Here is a 24,775-nt window from a genome sequence, read left to right on the forward strand (position 1 = left end):
TCAGAAATATGAGGCCCAGACCCAAAGAGGTTATGGCGTCACTGTTTTATTTTTTATATAATACTATTATAAATGTTTGATTAGTTATGGTATATAAATAATTAAATACTGTTATATTAACAATTTTGACTCTAAGTACCTATCAATATTTAACAATTATCATCCTCAATTAAATAAAAATAGGAGAAACTATGTTTCTGATAGGACGTATTTTGAATTGAATAGAAAATATATTGATATTCTATCTCTGTTTTCTGAATTTTTCAAACTTATTCACATATAGATGTCAAATAAAGAGATTTTCATTTTTGCACCACTTTTCTCTTCCTCTTGCCATTTCCACTTAAGTTCATTTATTTTTATAGTAACATCACAGACCTTTGTTGTTCTTCTTAAAGATGATTTTTTACAAGCTTCTACTCGTTCCAGTATCTAAACCATAACAGTGAACGCTCCAGGACGGGCGTATTGACGCCTCCGCTGCCGACGCGGGCGCTACAATTCCTATTTCCAAGTGTAATTGTAATTAGGCTTAGAATTAGTTCTCTAGAAATGATAGTTAATTAACTGAGAGTTCAGTGTAGTTCAGTTTCGCTAGATTCATTAAACGCCGAAAATATTTTGGAAGCTATGGTATAGCTCAGGCAAACTCTATATTGTAATATAAAAAATAAAACCGTTTTAGGTCTGGGCTTCAGATTTCTTCATGATCATTAGTCAATCTAATAGGCAAGTGATCAGTCTCCTGTGCCTGACACATGCTGTCGACTTTCTGGGTCTACCCGAGCCGGTTTCATCACGATGTTTTTCTTCCTTCAGTCGAGCAAATGTGAAAAAAAGAAAGTCCACACAGCGAGCGATCGGACTCACGATCTCAGCGATGAGAGTCGTTCACTGCTCACTGTTGTAATATAAAGTTATAATAATCCAGTGTTGCATCTATTTATGGGTCTGGGCCTTAAAATTCGGTATGTTTTATTGATCATATTAAATAGGTAAGTGTCCGGTGATTTTCTAGAAAACCTTACTTAGGGCACGAAAACGGAATGGCGCGAAGACCCTGAATGTGAGATTCAGACAGGCTAAGAGCGAACTATCGCGAATCTGTCAAAATGCGTTTTTGACTTACGGAAGTCTAAACTACATCTTAATTGAGTTGATTATCGAACGCTCAAATTAACATATTATATTTTTTAAGAAAATTAATATATTTAAATGCAACGAAAAAAACCAACATACTTAATAAACTTACATTGCATTGGAATTATAATATAGAGATTTACCTTAAAGCAACTGCGATGGTGTGAAATAGCATACAATTAATGTCGATTTCATACCATTACCACCATTACTGGCGCATTACGGGCAAGTACAAACAGTTAACCAATACGTATCGGAGTTATTTCCACAATTATTTCTGACAAGTATTCGTGTGGTACAGCCGAGTAATAACGTCATTTCAACTCAAGTCCGCGCTTGCGGCATCTATTCCCGCGTTTACCACAGACTATAGGAATGTCGATAGACTAGAAATATATATTGTAGAAGTTCAATATTTTAAATCTTATTGTAATTTTGGTAACTTTTTAGAAATTAACACATACTTTTACCGTTCGTACATCCCTAGTAAGCTAAGAAATTGTTTTCGTGCCATCTTCAAACTTAAAACCGCAATTTTATAATAGATTTCGGTAAAATAAATATAAGTAAAGGTTACTTTTAAAGCTATTTAGTTCTCACTACTACTTTAATTATTCTGACTCAAGAGTGAAGCACGGCCTGTGCAACTCACCACACTTCGCGTATATAAGGGCGATGCTGGTTCGTGACTTGAAACGGCAATTGATACGGTTTCGCAGGAAATGTGTCTTCGCCTACTTGCCTTTTTGGGCCGTGAAACCGTCACAGAAATGTCTGCTTTTCACCCTACTGTTGGAACGAATGACAATAAGTTTAAGTGCTTCAGATGTCACTGTCATAAATTTAGTCGTAGACCTGTGGAAAGGCGATTTTGTCTCAAGTCCCATAACGTAAGAACATTGTCTATAACCGGATAGTATTCAAGGTTACGAAGGAAGTAAACTATACCCACTGTTTGTACCATAACTGCGTTCACAATACATCCCGTATTGTGAACCACTACATTTAACTTAATTTGCCATAATACCCCGGGACAGATACTTAGACTGATAGATGCTAATAGCTTTTATTGATACAAGTTATAGTTCACTACATCGCTAGTTATAATGCTAAATTACGACAATATCTCCATTTCTGCGAGATTGTCAAATTACTATATTAAGCATGTGTTGTTTGCTTTTCCTACTACAAAAACAACTAGTCTAGTTTTTTCTTTTCTTAACATAGCTTTTACACATTGAAAGAAAACACTTTATTACCGGATTCCGTGACCACGCACGCTGTAAAACAGGCGAAACGTCGGATAATTATAAGTTTATTAATAATAAATAGCTTCAATCCGGTAAAAAAATGTTTTCTTTCAACTAGTCTAGTTCAAGTAACCAAACCTTGCCTAATCATATTGGTGTTAAATAGTTATAATTACTTTAGTAACTTAAGTGAACTAGTTTCATGTGTATTAAATCAATATTTATTTAAAAATAGACTTTCTATACAGGTCTCCATTTTAGTTAGCCTTTAGTTACCTACATTTAAACGAATGTAAAGCACCGCTCGCTGCTTTTTTATAAAAACAACATTTGAAACGTATGAATGATGACATACATTTAATATATAATTATAATATTACATATTTATCTTACATTAAAAATATAGGTTGAGATATAAATATATAGAATGAGTGAATGTTGTAAAGTTTTAATTTTACAAAACAGAGTGTAAAAAAATTACAGATTGGAGAATTAATAAAAGGTTAAACGATGTCTGCTATTGTTTTATAACTACAGTTTTGTAGTTAAAAAATGATGCAGTTCCTTCTCAGTGTCCTCAATAATAAAGTATAGTTTGTAAGTCAGAGGTTAAAAGCCCAGTACGCGATCTTTGGCAATATAGCATTAAATATTTGGTTTTCAATGTGTTTCATAATTAATTATAAATCTATTTTATTCCCATTATGTACATATGTAATTATACCGTGCGATTCAAAATATTTTTACATTATTGAACACTGTCATAGTGTTTTTTTTTAATAAGATTAAATATGATGTCTGTGTCTTATGACTTGAGGAGTATAATATTATAGACTGAAGTTGTAAAACACTCCAATACACTACTTACGCCATCTTCTATAGAGTAGAAACTGTAAGGTTTTGGAATGCTTTGTTTAGTGACATCTAACGTGGACTAGTTTACATAAACAATAGATCCACAGATTATTGTGCTTTTCAGTGAAATGGAATTCAGAAATATTTTGTTTTTACCGAATACAGATTACAAAGATGAAAAACGATATTCCCTTAATGCGATTGTGACAATTGACATAACTACAATAATAATAAGCTTTTTCAATGAATCGCAGCAGTAAATGCTTAGCACTGTTTATTTTTATAATTGCCTGATAAGCACCCAGGACTCACTTTATAAAAATAAAGCCAAATTTGATGTGCTCGGACATTAAACTAAACGCCATGTAAGTAAATTGCGATAAAGTGTAATATTTTAAATATAATGTCTTAAGAAAGTACCCTCTTATTAACTTATATTTTAGGAGTTACGTAAATCTCACAACTTTAGCAGACCATAAACGACAAGAAATGGAAGATAGAATTCACATGTTTACAGCAAAATGTGACAACACCATTAAGAATTTGGAATATTTGAAAAAACGGGTATGCCTTTTAAAAACATTACATAAATATTTTAAGTACCATACTAATATTTAACTTCTATCCTTATCCTATTCTAGGCTCAAGGATTAATGACACAACTAAACTGTGATCACATGGAGCTGAAAGATCGTTTTTTAAATAGTGTTAAGACCTTGGAAGAATATTCATATTTAATAAATGATATTAATATAGCTGTAGAAGAATTAGGTAAGTAAACATGTACATTATAATTTTTTTTAATTCTATATTTAGTATACTAAATAAAGCGGTGAAAACATAGTGGCTAGGTGTGCAGAACTAAAATCCTATTCCATTAATGTGTCCAGTGCAGCAATGCAATTGCTATACATACCTTCAATGAAAGTCAACATTATGTTGAAATAAGCATGCTTAAGATCCAAAAACATCTGTGCCTCCATATAGAGATACTAATCATCTAATTGCTTAAAGATATTTAAGAAAATCTGAAGTAAATACCAACAGTAGTTGTTACTTGTTTTCTAAGTTATCCTGGATCAAGTACTAACAAGACTTTTCATCTATTTAATAGTACTACAAAATGTGTGAATTCTATTTTAATAGTTACTTAAAAACCAGTTATGCTTTTAGTTAATCCCGCTAATCGGGCTGGTCATCCAGGTTTTGGTTTGGTAAATATGTTACCTCCATCAATCTCACCATTCAATATAGCAGATACATTGTCTCAACCTGTTCCATCAACTTCAAAAACTTGTTTACATCCTCAAGACTGGTCCAAGAAAAAAAACATACCAAAAGACCAGCCTTTAATTTCATTTTCTACCGAGTCTTTGGGAGAAATAATACCATCTGAAGATAAACAATGTGATAGTCAGACTATTACAGAAGGTGTAAAAAATATTACTTTTGCAGGTAAGGATATATTGTTTATATATAAATATATATATATATAGGAAATCTGCTTAATAATTAATTTTATCATTATCTTATTAGAATATTTATGAGCATCTTAACATATTTAAAAAAAATGTAATGGTTCTAAATGTGCATTTATTATAAAATAAAGTAGCTTTCATTTACAAAAATTAAAAAATTTAAATAAGAAATTGCAATTAGAAGAATTATCAAATGCAATAATATCTTTTATCTGTGTTTCTTTTGGCAAAGGCCTACTCCCACCTGTTGCCGTTGGACTCAGTCTTTTGCCACTCTTGTCCAGTAAGGTCCCTAGCCTTTCTTTCTGTTCTCAATGTTTTTGTGTTAAGTGTACAATTTAACATAGGCTCTTTATGGTTTTGAAGTTGACTTAAATGTTTGCATATATTTCATTGGGTGTTTTCTTTTGGGATATAATGTGTTTAAAGTTACATTCATTTGGTTGATTTTGGTATATTTCTTTATGCTTTGTATCTAAAGTTAGAGATAATCGTGTTTCCAATGATTACCTCCATCTGGCTTAGGAGTAATATTTGTTTTGCATATGCCTGATTTATTGATGTTTTGTCTCCGTTTCCTCCTTTTAAGGAACTGCAACTTTTACTCCATCCTCCAATGGATAGCACATGTTATACCATTGTAATGATAAGATTATATTTTTTTTTAGATGCTGGAAATGTGACATTGCCTGCACAAACAGTGTTGCAATTGGATTATGAATACCCCGCTGTATTATTACATGTTGATGGAACATCCTTTTGGGTGACTACTGAAAATATTGATGAAGCATTTCAGTAAGTATACGAGTAATCAATCACAACATCTGGTGTGATAAATCTATGAGTATGATACAAAGTTTAAAAGTAAGAAGATAGACTTCATACTTATTACTGCATTTAAACTTTACAAAGTATACTTTTTATTGATATTTTAGTTCCAATTAGGATCATTTTCTTGTTTCTATAACAACTAAATACTTAAAAACCTTGCGATGAATTAACTAAGGTTTTTTGTCAAAAATAATAGTAAAATTCTTTCAGATTAATGACAGACATGACAGAGTACTATAAGAAGTGCAAGGTACAATTTTCACTCAACCAATTGGTGCCTCTGTCATGTTGTGCTGTGTATGAGGAATCGGATTCATATACCAGAGGACTCTTCATACAACTCAGTGAAGTATGTTATTTTTTATTGGTCAGTGATAGTTAGAGAAGGAAGTTACACTGTTGCCCATGGACACACGTTGCCTTGAGGCTTGCGAGTGCGTAGTCGGTCTATATTATTTTGAGAACTGGCAGTAAATGTAAAATTAGAAGCATTTCATATACATTTCTGTTTTTGACGTTCATAGGTGTACATTGTGTTATACCTATATGAATAAATATTTCATTTATTCATAATATAGAACAATTATTAGCGAACATAGCAGATCAGGTTTAACACAGACATATATATATATATAATTTATAAAAAAACAATGGCGCTACAACCTTTTTAGGTCTGCGCCTCAGATTTCTGTATCTGTTTCATGATCATTTGTATATCGATTAGCCTGCTGTGCCTGAAACACGCCGTCGACTTTATGGGTCTAAGGCGAGCCGGTTTCCTCACGATGTTTTCCTTCACCGTTCGAGCTAATGTTAAATGCGTACATAGAAAGAAAATCCCAATGCACAGCCGGGGTCGAACCTACGACCTCAGGGATGAGCCACTAGGCCAACACTGCTCATATATAATATTGCCTATATTATTTAGACTTAACTTAAGAAGCTTAATCGTGTACCCACCCGTATTTAATTATTGTGTTCGAGAAGACGCTGGAACTTTGCTTGAATTAATATTATTTAAATTTAAAAAATTATCTCTTTGGAGAAATAAAAAAAAATATAAATATTGGATTTCAACTTGTATACGCGTAATACCTCACCTAAAATATCAGGTCATAAGTGCAAGTTAATTTTACAGGAGGACATCCGTTCTGCCCAAGTGCATCTAGTAGACTATGGGGAAACAAGATTAGTGCCGACCTGTTGGCTTCAGCCGCTGATGCCTCAATTCTGTGGCTTGCCACCATTTGCCCGATATTGTCATCTAGCTGGGGTGAGTTTTGTAACTTATAGGCCCACGTTAAACTTAAATCGTACATGTAGGACATTGCCAGCTAGCGATTGCGTTGCCGGTCTTTACGTGTCTCGAACGCAATAGATGACATTAAAATTTATTTATTCTATTGTTCGATAAATTTTTTTATTACATAAATAGTCATTGTACATTTGTTTGTCCATTTTCACCCACTCAGGCTTTCATACTTTTATAACCGTTTCGATTACCTAAACCGTTGGAATTACGCGTGAAACCAGGCGCAGGCAGCAAGGATAGCATTTAATTATTTAGAACTTATTATTTTGTTACACGTGATTGTACTTAATATTTTTACATTATTTTTAAGTTGACCCAGGAACTATACAGACATGTTAGTTTATATTGCACAATAATTTGGAAGTAAAATTCATTTTGGTAATTATTTTATTTACTATTTTGACTCTTAAATATTGATAATTACATAACAAAATAGACAGGCTTGCTTATGTGCTAAAACGACTAAGAAAAACTGTTAATCATAATATTGTAAGCTGCTTATAAATTATAGTTTGTGGAAATTCAGTCGAAGTAAATAAAGTTAAGGCTATGAAAAGCAATCATAGAAATTTGTGAAGCAAACTATATTGATAATAGAGTACCTTTGTTTAAGAAGCTCAATATTGAATCATTTCCCTGTATGCATATTTTAGAAATGTCCTTATTCGTTCACAAAAATATTTTTAAGACATCAGTATTAGATCTGTCAAACTAGACATGGGGCGGTATTAGCTGTGCCAAAAGTTCATCTGGAATATGGGAAAAATATCTTTTGTATGGCAATATAATAATTTACCAAAAGTATTAAATGATCTTACTATTAGAGTTTTTAAAATCGACTTATTTTCTTAATCGGAAAATATATTTTTCTATAAATTGTTATCTGCGTGTAACATTATAATTAATATTAATTTGATAACGTAATAATATATTTTAATTATTTGATATTTTATCACTACGAATGACTCATAATGTATATAACTTTTTTGTTAAATCCCTTTTAAGACAAAATTTGTGCAATTATGTGGTACAATATGCGAATTTAAATTTTTTGTACAATATACTTGCGAATTAATTAATATATCTGGTTGATATTTGATAAATGACAGCTAACTCTTGATTGATATATTAAAGTAATCACAAATTGTTCTATAAAATGAAAAGTTTTGGCAAATGAAATGATACAATTTTGGTAATTTGGTTAGTTCCGTATCACATCGACGTGCATCGTTCCACAACTAAGCGTTATTTAAGGCTGTTTTGCGGCGGACCACTGCTATGTGGAAACAGCTGCCCATTAAAGTATTACCAAACCAATTGGACTTAGAGTCCTTCAAGAAAAGAGTGTATCAATTCTTAAAAGACCGGACCTTCAAGCTGGTTTAAGTGTCTGTGGGCTCACTCAACATCAGGTGAGCCTCCTGCCCATTTGAACCCTGTTCTATTAGGTCAAATAATACTTTGTAAACTTACTACGGATGCAACGCACAGCGAAATTGGGTAAGCGAGCTATTTCAAGCAAGGCTTGTCAAAAAATAACTTTAAAAAATGGTTGTCTGTAAAGGCGGCTTACAGACGATAGATTACGTGACAACGACATAGAAAAACATTGATAAAACGATTGTATACTTGAGTCTTCGAATGGACTACAGATGCACCGCATACGTACAAGGAGCGTAACGGGACAATTAGCAAAACTGGACAATGTGCGTAACGGGACAATGTGTCATGCTTTTTTTGTCCATGTAGCAGTTATCTCGTCAATAAATAAATATTAAGGGTAAAGTGCATAACCAAATCAACCAAAATAAAATTACAACACAGAAAAATTATACAATTAACAAACTTAATATACAATGAAATAAAAAATACACTATATTGTACCTACGAACATTTCAGGTGGAGATAGATTATGAAGATGCAGTGGCGGTTCGAAAGGTTGAAAAAATTATGAAAATGCATCTTGGAAGGAATTGCACAATCTACGTTGACGATAAGTAAGTCTTGATGATGATTAATATTTAGCGTAAGTTACGTTCAGTGGCGATTGTCTTTAATCGTTTAAAGCAAGAGCTTATAACATATAATAGATTCTAAATACTGAGAGACATATGTGATACCTATATAGAAACATGTCGACATATAGGACATGTTGTATTGTTATATCGCTTGCCCCAGGGAAAAAGTCGAAAAGCCAAAAAAAATTTTTTTTCAGGACTAATAAAATAGGATAATGCTATTATTACTACAATACTAAGTACAGTATATATACAAATATATATCAAATTAAAGCAATTGATTTAATTGTTGTTATTTATTAAGTGTAAATAGTTAAAAAAATACTAAATGTATATTACAGTAACTTAATTAAACTGAAGAGCAAAATCGTTTTACGATTGTTTTCCTGTTTTAACATAATTACGGACGACACGCATATTATGACGTATGTCTAGAACGTGTTGCGATCTATTTCAGTAAAGATAAACGAGTATTACTAAACATTTGCACAAATTATAGTATACACCAATACTTATATATAAAAGTGTTGCAATATTTTGAAAAAAAATATACCCAGTACACAAAGAAGTCAACAATGAGAAAACATTAAAACAGCTTTACGAATGATCCCCGGGGCAAGCGAAATTACAATTTATGAATGTATGAAAAACTAAGGGAAAACCCATTTATCACTAAAATTGACTGTTTGCGATTTTATATGTGTATATATATGTATTCATACTAAAATGATATTAGGTTACATAACTCGTGTCAAATACAAATTTTTGAATTTAGTCAATGTCAAAAGAAACAAAATTTTAATTCTAACCTATACTTATCATATGTCCTCTGAATTGCGTGGATACTCAGTTCTTAAACTACTAAACTATTTCTGAAATTTCCTCTCTTGCCTCTGTTGTTAGAATAAACCTGACTGAAAAAGATGATGTAGGAACACGTGTCCTCAAATATGTATTTGCAATAAACAACGATAATATTTTTGAAAGTCGGTTTATAAAATCAGAAATTGAACAAAATTAACAATTCTGTATATAGGCAAGTCTCGCTTGTTAAGGAAGACATTGCAAAAATGTATCGTGTGTCAGGCTCAGGTGGCTCATCACCTACTTGCCTATTAGAATAAACAAGTGATCACGAATGTCATACAGATATGCGAGGCCCAGACCTAAAAGGATGTAGCCACAATGTATTTCTTACTCATCACATTGTTTTCAGCAATTCCGAATCCCTAGGCGTTTACGTACTTTTGGAAAATGGAGAAAAAATTAACGACATGGTCCTTAAAGCAATTTCAGATAAAAGTAAGGCAAACATTATTACTTAAATGTGTTAAAAATTAATCTGAATTTAAATATATTATCTTAAAGATTATTTATTTTAATTTTATAAAAAGAAATAGTTTTAAGAAAAAGTAAAATCTCGGTAAAGCGTTACAGAACTGAGTTTTTTTTTTGCATAGTTGGTGTGAGGAACGTGAAATAAAGCAGGATTACGAGTCTTCTAGGCAAGAACATAGAAGTGATTTTTCTTCTAGAACTGAGATGGATAATTTTATTTTAAATTTATTTATTTATTTACATCCCATACGTGGCCAAATTCTAACTAAAAATAACTAAAATATGATGTCGTGTAGTTTCAATATACTGTTATACTGTTTACGTCGAGAGTTATACAGCTAGTCCATAATTAGGAGGTCGAAAAATGCTAGTTATAGAAGTGTAACTTCTTTAGGCATGAGGGTATAATTTTTACGGATGAAACGCAATAATAATAATATTACCGTCACAAAGATGTGCTTGCGCGCAGTGGGTAGAGACCGCGCAGAGTCTCTCCGCGCGCCGCAGCCCTCACCAAGGGCTATATGACCGCCCCCGTACCGTCCTGTATTAGCAGGGCGCGAACAAAAACACCACCTGAAGGGGGCATACGCCCCGAACAGGACAAAAGACCCCCCTCGCGAGGGAGGGTGTAGCATTAACTACGAAAGATGTGCAGCGTTTTTGTGGAAGAAAAGGGTGAGAGCGATTGAGACCGGTTGAGAGAGTGAGAAAGGGCGAACGTAGCCCTGGAGTGAGAGTGAGAGCAAGTGAGAAAGATCGACAAGAGAGTAAGGGAGATCAAGAAAAATTACACGCTGTTGGTGGATGTATTTGTTTAAAACTTTAGATGGCAATTCAGTCGCGTCTTGTGCAGTAAACGCAGATGTTTTATTCATTTATATTATCATTAGCACATAAACAGTGTGAATGAATGTACAAATACATGGAGTGATCATATACTGGCACATGATTGTCTATTGGGGCTTTTACCTTAGTAATAATTAATTTACCAAGAAGTTTCGCTTCTGACATGTATACTTTGTATGCACGCACTTTTTGTTTTCGTATGCAATCCATCTTCTCCATCTACCATCTTCGAGTATTTAGGTAACTTGATACGTGTCGTCCTATTTCCAATTCTTGTAAAATATTAAATTGAATTCCAATAATTGGTTTTATTATTAGAATCGCAATTATTGCAGCGTAAGGGCACAGACGTGAAAAACTTTAAAAAAAGAGCTGGAGTCGACAAGTAGTTTTAGGTGTGATCTGGGTACTGTGGGAATATGAAACAAGGTCCAAAAAGACTACTGAAAATTAAATATATTCCATTGAAATATCGTCATTTTATATGTTCTCAGTAGTGATATTATGTTTTATGTCATATTATCGTATTACCTTAGTACTGTACAGCTGTTGCTGAACGTTGCTTTATGGATACAAAACACCTCTTTTCAGCAAATAATAGCCAAGGACCGGATACTCCGGAAGGATTTCCAGGTCTTACGGAAGAGAACTGTGACATAACACAAATACCGGAATACGAAGATCCAGTGATCGCTGTTACGGTTAGTACATTTTTTTAACCGACTCCGAAAAAGAAGAGGATGTGTTCAGGCATAGCTCCGTCCGTGTAATATTAACTATAAATTAAATATATTAAAACACTAATTATTTATTTTTGATCGCCCTCGTTTTGACTTCATAATCAGAAAATCGTAAGATTTAATAATAATTTTTTTTATATATAATAATCTTTAAAACAGCCATGATTTTCTAAGTAAATTAATTTATATGTCGCAGTAAAGACGTTAAATCAGAGAGTTAATTGAATCTCTATATAATTAAATGTCGATATTCAATCAAGTCGCTAGCATTTTGATTTAAATAAAGTAGCGTCGAAAACGTTTAACTATCTGTCTGACCGAAAGCCAGTGAGTTGATTAACAATTTAAAACAAGACTCCGCCATGATTATTTCATTTGTTATTGGTATTTAGGTGTGATCATGAAGAACTGGGAGCTTGGAAATTCCGTGTTTTGATTTATTGTTTATGGTTAGGTTGCCTAGGAATGTTTAGGAAACTCGTTAAACGTTTCGTTCACTCACTTGTCTGACGGAACTTTAGCGACTTGATTGAATATCAATTTTTAATTAACTGTCTAGAGATTCAATTAACTCTCTGATTTAACTACTTTACTGCGGTGATGCGTAACTCATTTTGTTTATTTAAGGGTTACCATAACCGAGATGAAGCGGACATTTGCAAGCATTACAAAGGAGGCCCCGAAAAGACGTGTTTCAAGGGGAAACGCTGCACTAAGAAACACGTTGTGAAGCACCCAGGTCATTGACCCTTGACATATGATAGTAATCTAAAATGAAAATAATAAGGGTTGGTTAAGAAACCTTTAGACCCATTGGTTAACCTAAAGATTTATGTATGTCTTCATTTTTTTAATAGGCGATCAGCCGTGACTGACACTGATTCTTTATTCATTCTAAAATGACAATCAAACATAAATATGTCAAAATTCTGCTGTCAACTACATATAGACATTGACAGCTCTTGAAAAATTGCCTCGAGTCATGAAAATGAGGGCATAAGTTGTAAACACGATATACAAGAATGCAATATATTTATGGTTACATTCAATATTTTTGTATGGTACATATATATAGTCCTTTCTTAAAGGCTGGCAACGCACCCACTAATATGGGTGTACATGGGCTGTTGCAGCTGCCTTTTATGGCCCCTCCATATATATATACTTTATAGTAATAAAGTATGGAGATCGGTGAGGTATGACCCTTACGGCTATCGGTTTTGCGACCAAATATGACTGTATATGTTAAAAGAAAACACTTTTTAACCGGATTGAAGCTATGTATTATTATAAACTTATAATTATTTACATAATTTTTTTCCGACGTTTCGCGTGCTTTACAGCGTGCATGGTCACGGTGGTCAAGTTTATAATAATAATACATAGCTTCAATCCGGTTAAATAGTGTTTTCTTTCAATGTATATGTATAACTAATGTTAAGCTACATAACTCATGCATTGTGTTTTTTGCATGTTTTGTCTTCTGTTTCGTTGGTGTGTCTTTTTATTTATTAACAGTTCGTAACATTACAATATGAAATAAAAAATTTGAATATAATTAAATCAAAAGGAGCGGCCTTATTGCTTTCGAGAGATCTCTTCCAGGCAACCACTGTGAGTAAAGAAAAAAAATAAAATAAAAAATGTATTAAATCACATAAGATGCAAGGCAAGGAGTGCAAAAATACATGTTATACATAGTTATTGAGACGAAACAGGATAATAAATAAATACTTTGCTCAAATGTAAAGTTCTTGATTTCTTTGCAGATGGCTGGACGTTGGACCGTGTCTTCGTACCGGCGAAGCTAAAATCCCTGCCCTTGCCTGCCGCCGGAAGCTTTGTACGAGTGCTCGTATCCCATGTACCGCATTTTAATCATTTCTTCGTACAAATGATAAACGACACTAAAGGTAAACATTTTATATCATTAACTTAAATTCACTACCTACTTGAAAATTAAGTTTTTACGCAACGTATGTGTATAGTAGAAATAATGTAAGAAATGAAAGAGAAAAAAAAAACTTTATTAAACAACAAAAAAAGGATGTTTGAAGTGAAACTTTATCGGCGTTGGAAAAAAAATTCCCGTCACATTTTTCGATTACGCGTCACATTTTTCCGTTACACGGTTGATTCGAAGAGATTCAAAGCCATTAATAACAAAAATATATAATAATGATAACAATGATTATTACAATTAATGAAATTCTGTTAATCTTAGTAGTAGTAATAAGGTAAAATGCTATAATTTGTATTCTTGTCTATGATAATAAAAGCCTTTTGTTAAACTTTATCTAATTTAACTTTATTTAACGAATTTCTGTGAAGTTGCAATAGTAGATAATTTTTCGAAAAACAAGGTCATAAGGAAGTTCAATTTTGTTTTTGATGATGTCGTTTTAAAAATGAAAGCACCTCTGAAGGAAAAAAAAGCGTTGGCTGAAAATGTGTACGTTTGCGTTGTTGTATGATGTGATGTGGTCTGTGTTTCAGAACTTGCTTGTATAATTCAAAGGATTTGAAATGGCTTATAACTTGTTGGCCTATTAAAAAATAAAGACAATTTATAATTATGGTTGATAACGGAAGGAAGGCTAGGTCGGTAGGCAGGTTTTCATGCCAAAAACAAAACTCGGCCGGGGACTCGGTAAACTCATAGGCCGGTGACGGACTCGCAAAACTCTGATAAAATTCCAGGGCTCCATTCGCAGCGCACAGCCACTCATTTATTTATTTAACAGTGACTTCTATATACATATCATACAACAACTGTATTACGTTAGTTTTAACTATTAAAAGAACTTGTGTGAACTTGTGGTAGGAAATTAAACGCTAATAATGAAAGAAAACACTTTTTAACCGGATTGAAGCTATGTATTATTACAAACTTATAATTATTTACATAATTTTAAATTTTCCGACGTTTCGCGTGCTTTACAACGTGCGTGGTCACGGTGACTGAAGACAAAAGGTTAAATGTCAAAAACTCACAGCTGTAGAGAAAGTTGTGTTATCTGTATTTATTTCCCCGGAGCTTATATCGACTAAAATAAAAGAAATAAGTAAAATTTTAAAATCTATGCTAACAAAATACAATACCACTAATAATGAGTTCATTCATTTCTTTCACTTCACTGACTTTACATATAACTTTAACGTTAAACAAAAGAATGCGCGTGCGCATGTGCCACAACTCGTTTTATACTCTATTCCCTACTCCGACTCGACCATCCCACTTCGTAAATAACCGAACGAGTCAAATGAGCAACTATGGCACATACGCGCATATGTTTATATATTCATAAATGTTTAGAATTAATAATTCGTTCCATATGTTAGTTGTAGGTGACATTTTTCTATATATTTTAGATATAACGGAAAAAGAGTTCCAACCGCTCACTTCATTGTCAGCTCTTGTACAGGACATGAACAGTGCAGCTACCATATCCTCATATAGACCACTTAAGGTAATGTTCTTGAATGATTTTCTTTTCAAATCTTAGTAATAACACACAGTGGCGATACTACTTTAGATTTTTGAGTGATTATTTTTCTTCATTAAGCAAGTAGGTAGTGTTACATTAGCAAACCGCGGTTTGTATTAATGTAACCATAGCAGTCTTGTTTAGGAGCGCAATTGCATATAAAAGTAGTTTTTTTAATTTACGGTTTATGTTGTTAGGGTTACGTCTAATATCTGATTGGGTAGACCATTTGTTAGCCGCGGCAGCAAATACCTAAACGTTTTCTCGCCATATACGTTGTTTGCTCTTTGTACAGAGCCGAATCTCAGTTATCGCTCGAGTCTTAACATCATGCTCCACTCGTTTTTTTTTATGTCATCTCGGAAAAAGTGACCTATGGCAGGCTATGTTCTGTCTCGAAGATTAATACTAGCGTAAATAGCAAAAGTATTTGATATGGTAGTAAATGCTGACTTTAGGTATAGCAACTGTTTTTAATGAATTAATAAAAAATCCTAGAAAACCCATTAAGATAATCACACAGATGGTCAGCAAGGACCTTTTGATTATACATATTTGTATAATTAAGCTTAATGAGTTAGGCAAAAGATGATATTCTGACTAGCAACTCCTACTCATATATGTGTATCTTTAGCTGTAACGACGTGCGTCCTGTAACGGCGAAATTAAACAGTCCCTTAGTCATTATACCCGAATTGTACAATATTAATTGCTTAACTCAAGACTGGCATGAGCGTATCTTGGGATGACCTCTGACATGTCACAGTGTAGATTGTAGCTGGAAAAATTTCGCGTCAGAATCATCAAATATATCAGTAAGATGAATGAATGATGATGAATAGCAGAAGTGGTAAAAGGGGAGAACAGACTCCCTGCTTCAGTTCCTCGGATACAGATATGCCAGGAAGCGTTTAGTAGGCTATTTGAGGTCATTTTTTTAAAATATTACAAGTACTCGTATTTTTATGACGGAAGATAAATAATCTTTTCTGTTCAAAACAGTTGTCTGAAATGGTTATTTATATGACATGTTGTATTATATATTATTAATTTCAGATGATACCGGCCCCGGGAGAATTGGTAGCTTCTTTATATCCCATGGATGGAAAATGGTACCGCGCGAAGGTACTTACTTCTACTAAAGCTGATCGAAAAGTCGAGGTGAGATATTTAGAACCTATACAGCAAAGCAAAGAAACTTAAATCTTTAATCAAAATTTTGAATGGTTGTAGAGATTGCCAAATAAAAACAAATGTTTGAAGATTTTTTTTTCCAAATCACGTCAATAGTTTTAGTATCATATTGTTACGAAGACGGGTTGACTGCAATGTTTCTAGATTTTTCCCAGGGATATATAAGCGAGCTGAAACAGTTAGTTAGTCCAGTTTCGAATGCGATATCAAGAGATAAACACCGAAGAAATAAAGTGAATACAAATAAACTACGGTGTGAAGTGTGCGTAGTTTTGACTGTATTTTGTGTGTGTGATTAGTGCGAATAATTTGTGTTTATATATTCTTCATTTATTAAGAAATAATCCCTTGAAGAAACTACGTCATTTTCTATCCGATCCACTAGCTCGTAACAATAAAATAACCTAACCTGTATCCAGTACTTGTTTGACATACTGTGATTATTGACAGACAGATATTTGTAAGATTATTTGACAGATCAAAAAAAAATTAATCAGTGGCTTGATATCCATTTTCGTATGTCTGTTTCATGATCATTTGCCAATCTTATAAATCACGCCATCGACTTTTTGGGTCTAAAGCAAGCCGGTTTCCTCAAGATGATTTCGTTCACCATTCGAGTGAATGAAATGCTTAAAGATTCACATATATTCGTCGATATATATTTTATAAATAAATTCTTTATTATTTAGATAAAATACGTGGACTACGGAAACGTTATATGGGTGGACGAAGATTTATTGCGGGAACTTCAACCCCGATTTTGCGTTTTGCCAACTCAGGCTATTCTATGTATTTTGGCTGGCATTACTTTGAGAAATCAGGCTGCCACCAATCTCATAGCTGGAAGAAATGCGCTCATCGCTCTAATACAGGACAAGAGGTTCGATGCAGAAGTTATGTGAGTATTAGTGAGAAATCTAATTTTTAATTCGCCCAAAAATAATTATTTATCTGTTTCATAAAAAATTTTTTTTTTTTAATTAACAATATACTTTTATACACGAGTTCATTAATTAACTTTTACTAATATTATTATTATATTTTCATCTAAGTATTAGAATTATTACATTCATTTTCCGCGACTGTGGCGCAAACTAGCTGTGGTCTCTGGCAGAATGACTAGCGCTGTGGAGCTGTCTGCTCCTCAGCATAATGCTGGTCCAGAGCCAATTATAGCCACAGCACACATGCATTACACACTTTAAACGAAGCTTATTCTTTGATTATTGTTATTTTGTGTGTGATTGTTAGTAATAAATGTTATGTCTATATCTCTATTATTATAGAAAAAGGGTAGTTACAAAAATAAAAATAAATGCGGGTACTCTTTGCTTTAAAAATATAGCAACATTAATGGATGATTTTTCATATTTTTTACAACTTTGAGATTACACAATCTGGAATGTATTAATAGTAAATTAAAATTGTGGGATCTGATTTGCATTAGAGCCAACTTATAATTTAGAACTGACAGCTCTATTCATAACTTAACATTTTATGTATACATCTTGTCCCAAAGGAATTGAGCTAGTAGTAAACAGTACAACTAATAGTGATAATGGCTCGAATAACTTTGGAAATGTCTGCAAAGTTTTTCATAGATAAATGCAAGAATTGAGTATAGTGCCGAAAACGATGTCTCAACATTGTGTACTTAAAACAACTTGTCCTTGGTCAGTAATCATAATAAAGCCCGTTTATTTCCGATTTTTACATCTTTGAATGTACAGTTTATTTTTTTGTTACTCTATACTCGATATCCTCGATTAAAGAAAGCTTTCTTTAAATGGCCTCCTCCAGCTTTTGCCAAATCTATGTCTATGTCTATGTCTTTCTTTCTCCATTCGCTTCCTACTAATGCTTCTATATTTTATATTCACTTTTTTTTAGGGCGCCCTCTTCTTGATCGTTTCCATATTTGTCTTTTACTTCCACCTTTTATCTGTCCCTATTCGTTTTAGGGGATAATGTAAGGCACCTATGACTTTTGTTTTTCGTCTTATTTTTATATATTTATTTCGTTCAGCCTTGCAGCCGGAATAGATGAATTAAATCAAACGCGTTGCGTCTAAAAATTATATTATTTTTTTTTAACTTTTTTTTTTAATTTCGTGAATATTTTTGTTGATAGAAGCAATTCTTGTTTTTACAGCGCCACTGATTACGATAGCATAACAGTCGTTTTATACGATGAGAAGGGCAACAACATTGCCGACCTTTTAGCCCTACAAAAAGTTGTTGAACGCCAGGAATACACAATTGACTACAAATTAACTGACGGCCGACGATACGTTATAATTCCTTCTTAGATTTACGGACAACGTTTTCCAATTAAATTATTAAATAGTTTGGGATAACAAACATATTACTTGTATTGGAATAAAAACAAATATTTTATTTTTGTTAAAATACATCAAACTTGTAGCTCCGCCGTGTTCTTGCGATCTCGCCCAAACTTTTTTTGTGTTGCTCATTTAATTCAAATAATCGAGATCTTAACAGATGTGATCGTATGTTAAGTCAAAATCTCGGCTTAGTTGTCAAACTTTGACAGTCGTTAAAACTGGATTTGAGTTTGACTGATGTTCTAAAATACCGAAGTATGTCATACGAAAAATGTATAAAGGTATACTAAAATAGCGTTATTGATGTCGTTTAAACTTCATCGTACTAATTACAGTATTTTTCCTTCAAGTTAATTTAGTGGCAGTATGCAATCAAAATCGCAAACATAACGTTAATCACATACGCATAAATAAATTAGTATGTAATCTGTGGCGTAATGTGTGATTTTCCTATTTTATAACTTTGTCAAAGACACTATACAGCTATTGTTTTTTTTTTTTTTAATTTGTTGTAAGTACTTATTTTGCTGTTGCGGCTGTGATAATGTAATCGGTTTATATGAGTGAATATTATGGTCGTTGACAAAATGTATGAGAGTTATTCCAGCATAGTGCTTTTAAGCTGAACATATTTTTAATTTTTACTATGTTGATAACAAAATACTTTTTATGATATAATTGCTATTTTTTACTGTTCTGTTTTAAGAGTAATGTCAGTATAACCAACCGAAATGGTGCGTCTATGCACGTCTAGCTATTAATAAATGTTTTAAGCTTAACGTAATTTTATGAATAATTTAAAAAAATCTACTTAATAAATATTTTACTAGTTGCTAATCAAAAAACCACCTATAGTACAGTAAAAGACCTCACATTTATAGTTTTAAAAAATCCTTTTTTTATGAGACTGGCAACTATCTATGAGAGTATAATCATTTTTTTAAAGGAGTATTTTAAGTTTATAATTTTAAATTAGTGTAAGTCTGATTTTTTTCATATAATCACTAGACGCTATAATGTTGAATATATATCTGTTTTCGTTTGAGAAGTCTGTCAATCAGTGGAACAGATGCAGAAATGTGTCTGCCCCATGCCTTTGACTTTAGAGTCAAAGTTTCTAATGCATTTAAAAAAAAATAAGCTAATTGAATATTTGTAATCGACTTTGTTCTCTTAGCTTCAATCAATTTTTGTCATTATTTGTCATTAGCGTTAACACGAAATTTATATAAAATCTCTAATAAATTATAAGACACTTTTATGACATTAGATACGTAAGATTTCGAATACTAAGCTAAATATTCACTTATTGGATAAAGAAAAATGAGTTACTCAATGAATCAAATCAGTGTAGTTAAACATATTTATACCTTTATTTTGTACCTTTTTTCGTTTCCCTTTTAAGAATAATATAATATTAAGCCGAATAGTTGCTATTGGCTAGATATATATCTGCAGAAGTTTTTATTTCCTAAAATTGTGTGTGCAAAGTTGTCCCACCATTTGTCAAATTATTTACACTTGTTTTTTGTATTTATTACAATAAAATTGTAACCTTTTTCATTGTATAAGCGAAAGTTTAGAACAAAATATGTTAAAGAAATGCTATAGAAAGTAGTTCTGTATTGGTAAAAGTGTTGCCATAATAAAAACAAATAAAATAATAAAACTTCATATTCCAAAAAAATATGCCTTTGTATTTGCAACAAGCATATCCATGTATATTCACTTGCAACTTAAAAATATAATTCTTCTTCATGTGTGAGATGAATTTTGGAAATCTTGTTGCCGACTAAAGCAAAAATAGTATGTGTGCGGCAGCCTTCATGTACCACTATTTTACGAACCGGCATATGCGTATCGTCGAAACGCAGAAGGAACTGTTGTAGTGGTTTTTTTAAATAAATTTTACTTGAATCATACACCTCTAACTGAAAAAAACAAGATACAGTTGAAGAAAAAAACTATATAATAAACAGATACTATGATTGTTAAATATACTTTTGAAATGTAATAAAAAAATCTGATATTAACCTACAACCACAATCTTTGCATATAAATTAGAATCAAAATAAACTTTTAAGGTGGTGGTTATAACACTTAATTTTTTTGGAAGTTTTTAAATAAGTGTTTGTCTTTTTGGTTAGGTTAGTGTTAGTTGTAAACAATACATTTAACTTACAAGTCCATCGTTGTAACCAAGTAGTATTATATTTCCATGGCGGGTAGCAGTTGATATATTTGGGAAAATTAATGAATTAGTCGTATCTGATAATTGCACATTGGATGGACCTCAAAATTATAATAAAAATAAATTAATATGAAATAAAACTACAGTATAATAACTTTTAAAAAATAGTTATACTATTTGTAAAGTACTTTACAAAGTATTAAAAAAGGCACTCATGCTAATTGAAAGAAAATGATTTTGAGTTGTATTAAGGTTATTTTCATTAACCTAAGAATGCTTTCAATAATTTAATTATTAATTTAAATGGAATTTGGCCCTGACAATAATATAACTAAGAAAACACTTTTTACACGGATTGAAGCTATGTATTATTATTATAAACTTATAATTATTTACGTAATTTTAATTTTTTTCCGACGTTTCGCGTGCTTTACAGCGTGCGTGGTCACGGTGATTGTTGGTGGTGATAATTATAAGTTTATAATAATAATACATAGCTTCAATACGTTTAAAATGTGTTTTCTTAATGTTAACAAAAGACAATAATAATATAACTTACATCCATAAATTGCGATGCTTGTATCTAGCCAATGTAATTGATAATCAATTTGACCCCAAAAGTATTTTTGTAACACTTGTCCATCTACTTCCAAATATAGGTAAATTTTGCCATTGTTTAAGGCCATTAGTACAGTATCATTTTCCATAAAAAGTCCCTGAACAGAACTCCTGTTTCCATAATATTTAGCTATAAAGTGGCAATGATTACCACAATCTGCAAATATATATTTCCAAATTGTGTAGTCCGTGTCCAGAAAGTAGCAGAATGTTTTATTCATACTCCAACTGCAATTAAAAGAATTATGTATTGTTATTTTGTTTAATATATGCCAAAAGTAAATTCAATTAAAAAAATATTTATGAGCTTCAAAGTATACTAAAACTTTGCAATTTTAATTTACTTCGAATAATGTAATGCCTGTAACGTCTTGTGTGCATTTTAAAATGAACAGGAAATTTTTATATCAGTATCTGTGGAGATACTGATGGCATGGTGGCATATTTCATCAAATGTTTTCACGAGTTTGTGTGATATACAAGATAAGCTATGAGAAGGGTTCTAATTAAAACATGAAATTTTATACACAACACAATAAAATCGCTGTAACAGTTTAAGTAATATTCATAAATCATGTTGTGAAATGTATAGTGAAATGGATCCTGCAAGGATATCATAGTAATTTATACAGATCAAATCCTGGGATTTATAATATAAGATATTTGTATGATGATAAAATGGGTGAATTTAACTTGTTAACCAATCTTTAATGAGATATGGTATAAAAACATATAAAGCTACTTACAGATGTGGGCTTGGTATGAGAAAAGATACATCTTTATTCTTACAGTTGCAGTTATTGTTTATACTCAATATGTATTTTTCTAATGACTGTCTTACTACACTTACTATTACATCCCCTTTACACTGAAAGTCTTCATCTAATCCAAATGAGAAAATCATTTTTGTGTAAAAGAAAACAATATACAATTAGAGTAGTCCTTACAAGTAGCCTTGAGGTAGTGTAAATGTGTTTAATATTTTTGGTTTTGTTTCAAATAAAAAAAGCTGTAATTACCAGCAGACGTAAATTTCGAATAACATGTAATATGTACTTACACTTCTTTGGTATTTTTTCTAAAGCAATTAAATTATTGACATTATAAACTATAACTTTGTCATAAAATATTGCAGTCAAGCAATCTGAAAAAAAGACGTATTAAAAGCAACAAAAATGCTTTAAGAGACATTAATACATACAGATGTACTATATTATATATACGTGGGTAACACTGACAATGTTAAGAACTGACCAGTTAGAAGCATTGCAAATGAAAACTTTATTTGTATCTCCATTTAAAAACCATTATCAAAATATTAGTAGTAGTAGTTCTTGAACGGAGATTACTTCGAAATACAATAAAAGTATTGGCAACTTTCTACATTAAGCCATTTTTCATTTTCTAAACATTTTCAGTGTTACCTAGGTATACTATATAATTATAGAATATAGAATTACCACTATCAACATGTATTTTCCTAGCATCTATTGCATCAAAATAACTTATTCCACATTTAGCCAACGATAGATCATGCCATAAGATTGAGTTCAAATAAATCTCCTTGTTACCACCACTAGAATATGTATGATCCATCACAGTAATTCCTCTATTAAAGATTGTTTCTTGTACTAACATCTGCCAGAGATTATATCGCTGAAATAACAATAGGCAAAGTAATAAGAGCCGTACATAGCCATGTATGGCCACGTTATTATCTATCTAGCCAGATAGCCTTAATTATCTAAAAAACGTGGTAAACATACCACTTAACATTTTACAGTATAGCAGTATACAGTTAATGAAAGGAGTTATCGGTTACAAGATCTACATTACTCAGTACTCACATCGCAATAATATGTAACTACATTTCTCCATGTCTTATTAACTTGAAAACAACTATTAATATCTTTTATACTCAATGTTTTAAAGATAATTAACATGATATCCACAGGACAATTCTCCCAACTTAATTCATAATCACAGTTTCTGGTCATTTCTCCAAACCAAATTAAAATATAGAAAATAATTGATATTGGTTGATACTCGGGGCTGCACTATTATGAAATCACATGGTCCACACATGTTTATTTTTTTTTAAATAATTCATAACACCTAACACTGTCACCACAGACATATATCTAATCTCATACTACACTAGCCCTTACAGATAAGCCACTGGAAAGAACCACAGCCATGAGATGAATTTATGGAAAAGGGAAATAACGAATCCCAAAGGGGGAGCCTGGAGTTTGTAGACGCTCTAATGTCTGTAGAGATTGCTTGGTGATAGAGAAGTTAAACGACCGGAAGCTAAATCTATAATAACCAGTTATGAGACAAAGATTGATTCCTTAATGTAATACTTAAATCTAAACAAAAGGCGGCAGCTATGTTTGTATCGGCGATCCGTGTTTTAGTAGTAGTTGCTGTCTAGAGGGCTTTTAGGGTAGTTTTGGTTTAGGTTGTTTGGTCCTTATTTGGTTAAAATAAAACTTCCTAATAATTCGTTGAGAAGAGGTGAAGATGGAATGTGGAATGTGTTTAATTTTTAAAAACTGTAGATTTATATACAAAAATTATCCTACCTGGCCACTAGTGGTTACATGTGGTACCAAGATGCGAAGGGTGCGTAGACAATAAAATCGAGGCGCGGCAAAAAGTTGTCCTAACGGTAACGCCATTAACTGTTCTTTTCAGAACAAATTATTGTTTCATGACGACACGTACTAATCACCTACAGGATTCCCCCTCTAGCGAAGCGTACCGGCAGGCGTATAACGCGGCCTCGGCGAGTTGTTCTTGTAGGTATTGAGGTGTTCCCAGTGTCTTGTTGTTTCAGGTTGTTGTCATCTTGATGTTTCAGGGTGTTGTCATTTTGATGTTTCAGGGTGTTGTCATTTTGATGTTTCAGGCTATTTGATGGTTCATGTAGTTCGCTCGCACTTGATGTGTTTTGCTTGTTGCAGGTACTCGTTGTTGTATCAGTAGGCACATCTTGCTCGGTGATAGTGTAGGCAGGTTTGAGTCTGTCGATAGAGATATTCATTTCACGGTTAGGTAACTGCAGCGTGAATATCTTACTGTCTCGTTTCAGCACGCGATAGGGTCCGTCGTAAGGTGCT

At 32.4% G+C, this 24,775-nt stretch overlaps 2 protein-coding genes across 4 annotated transcripts; one reads left to right on the forward strand and one right to left on the reverse strand.

The window, feature by feature from the left end:
* Window positions 1–3,471: 3,471 nt before the first annotated feature.
* On the forward strand, window positions 3,472–23,937 carry LOC123711863 (tudor domain-containing protein 1-like). 2 transcript variants are annotated; one of them, XM_045664707.1, is made up of 16 exons: window positions 3,472–3,610; window positions 3,689–3,809; window positions 3,887–4,016; window positions 4,419–4,700; window positions 5,392–5,518; window positions 5,765–5,903; window positions 6,693–6,827; window positions 8,766–8,863; window positions 10,101–10,186; window positions 11,663–11,772; window positions 12,439–12,550; window positions 13,581–13,724; window positions 15,184–15,281; window positions 16,356–16,460; window positions 17,186–17,394; window positions 23,821–23,937. In XM_045664707.1, exons 1-16 carry the CDS (start codon window positions 3,582–3,584, stop codon window positions 23,822–23,824), a joined length of 1,929 nt encoding a protein of 642 aa, XP_045520663.1. In that variant the 5' UTR covers window positions 3,472–3,581; the 3' UTR covers window positions 23,825–23,937. The 2 variants fall into 2 exon arrangements, with proteins under 2 accessions (XP_045520663.1, XP_045520662.1); XM_045664706.1 differs by lacking the exon at window positions 23,821–23,937 and adding an exon at window positions 18,649–20,495.
* On the reverse strand, window positions 20,512–23,764 carry LOC123711864. Of its 2 annotated transcripts, XM_045664708.1 has the most exons (7): window positions 23,498–23,763; window positions 23,111–23,306; window positions 22,711–22,794; window positions 22,397–22,532; window positions 21,592–21,878; window positions 21,024–21,133; window positions 20,512–20,772 (listed from the first exon to the last, which is right to left on the reverse strand). In XM_045664708.1, exons 1-7 carry the CDS (start codon window positions 23,645–23,647, stop codon window positions 20,578–20,580), a joined length of 1,158 nt encoding a protein of 385 aa, XP_045520664.1. In that variant the 5' UTR covers window positions 23,648–23,763; the 3' UTR covers window positions 20,512–20,577. The 2 variants fall into 2 exon arrangements, 1 of the variants encoding a protein (XP_045520664.1); XR_006754010.1 differs by lacking the exon at window positions 22,397–22,532 and having other exon boundaries at window positions 23,498–23,764.
* Window positions 23,938–24,775: the final 838 nt, after the last annotated feature.

This window comes from Pieris brassicae, chromosome 7 (genome assembly GCF_905147105.1).
Source record: "Pieris brassicae chromosome 7, ilPieBrab1.1, whole genome shotgun sequence".
Classification (NCBI taxonomy): domain Eukaryota; kingdom Metazoa; phylum Arthropoda; class Insecta; order Lepidoptera; family Pieridae; genus Pieris; species Pieris brassicae.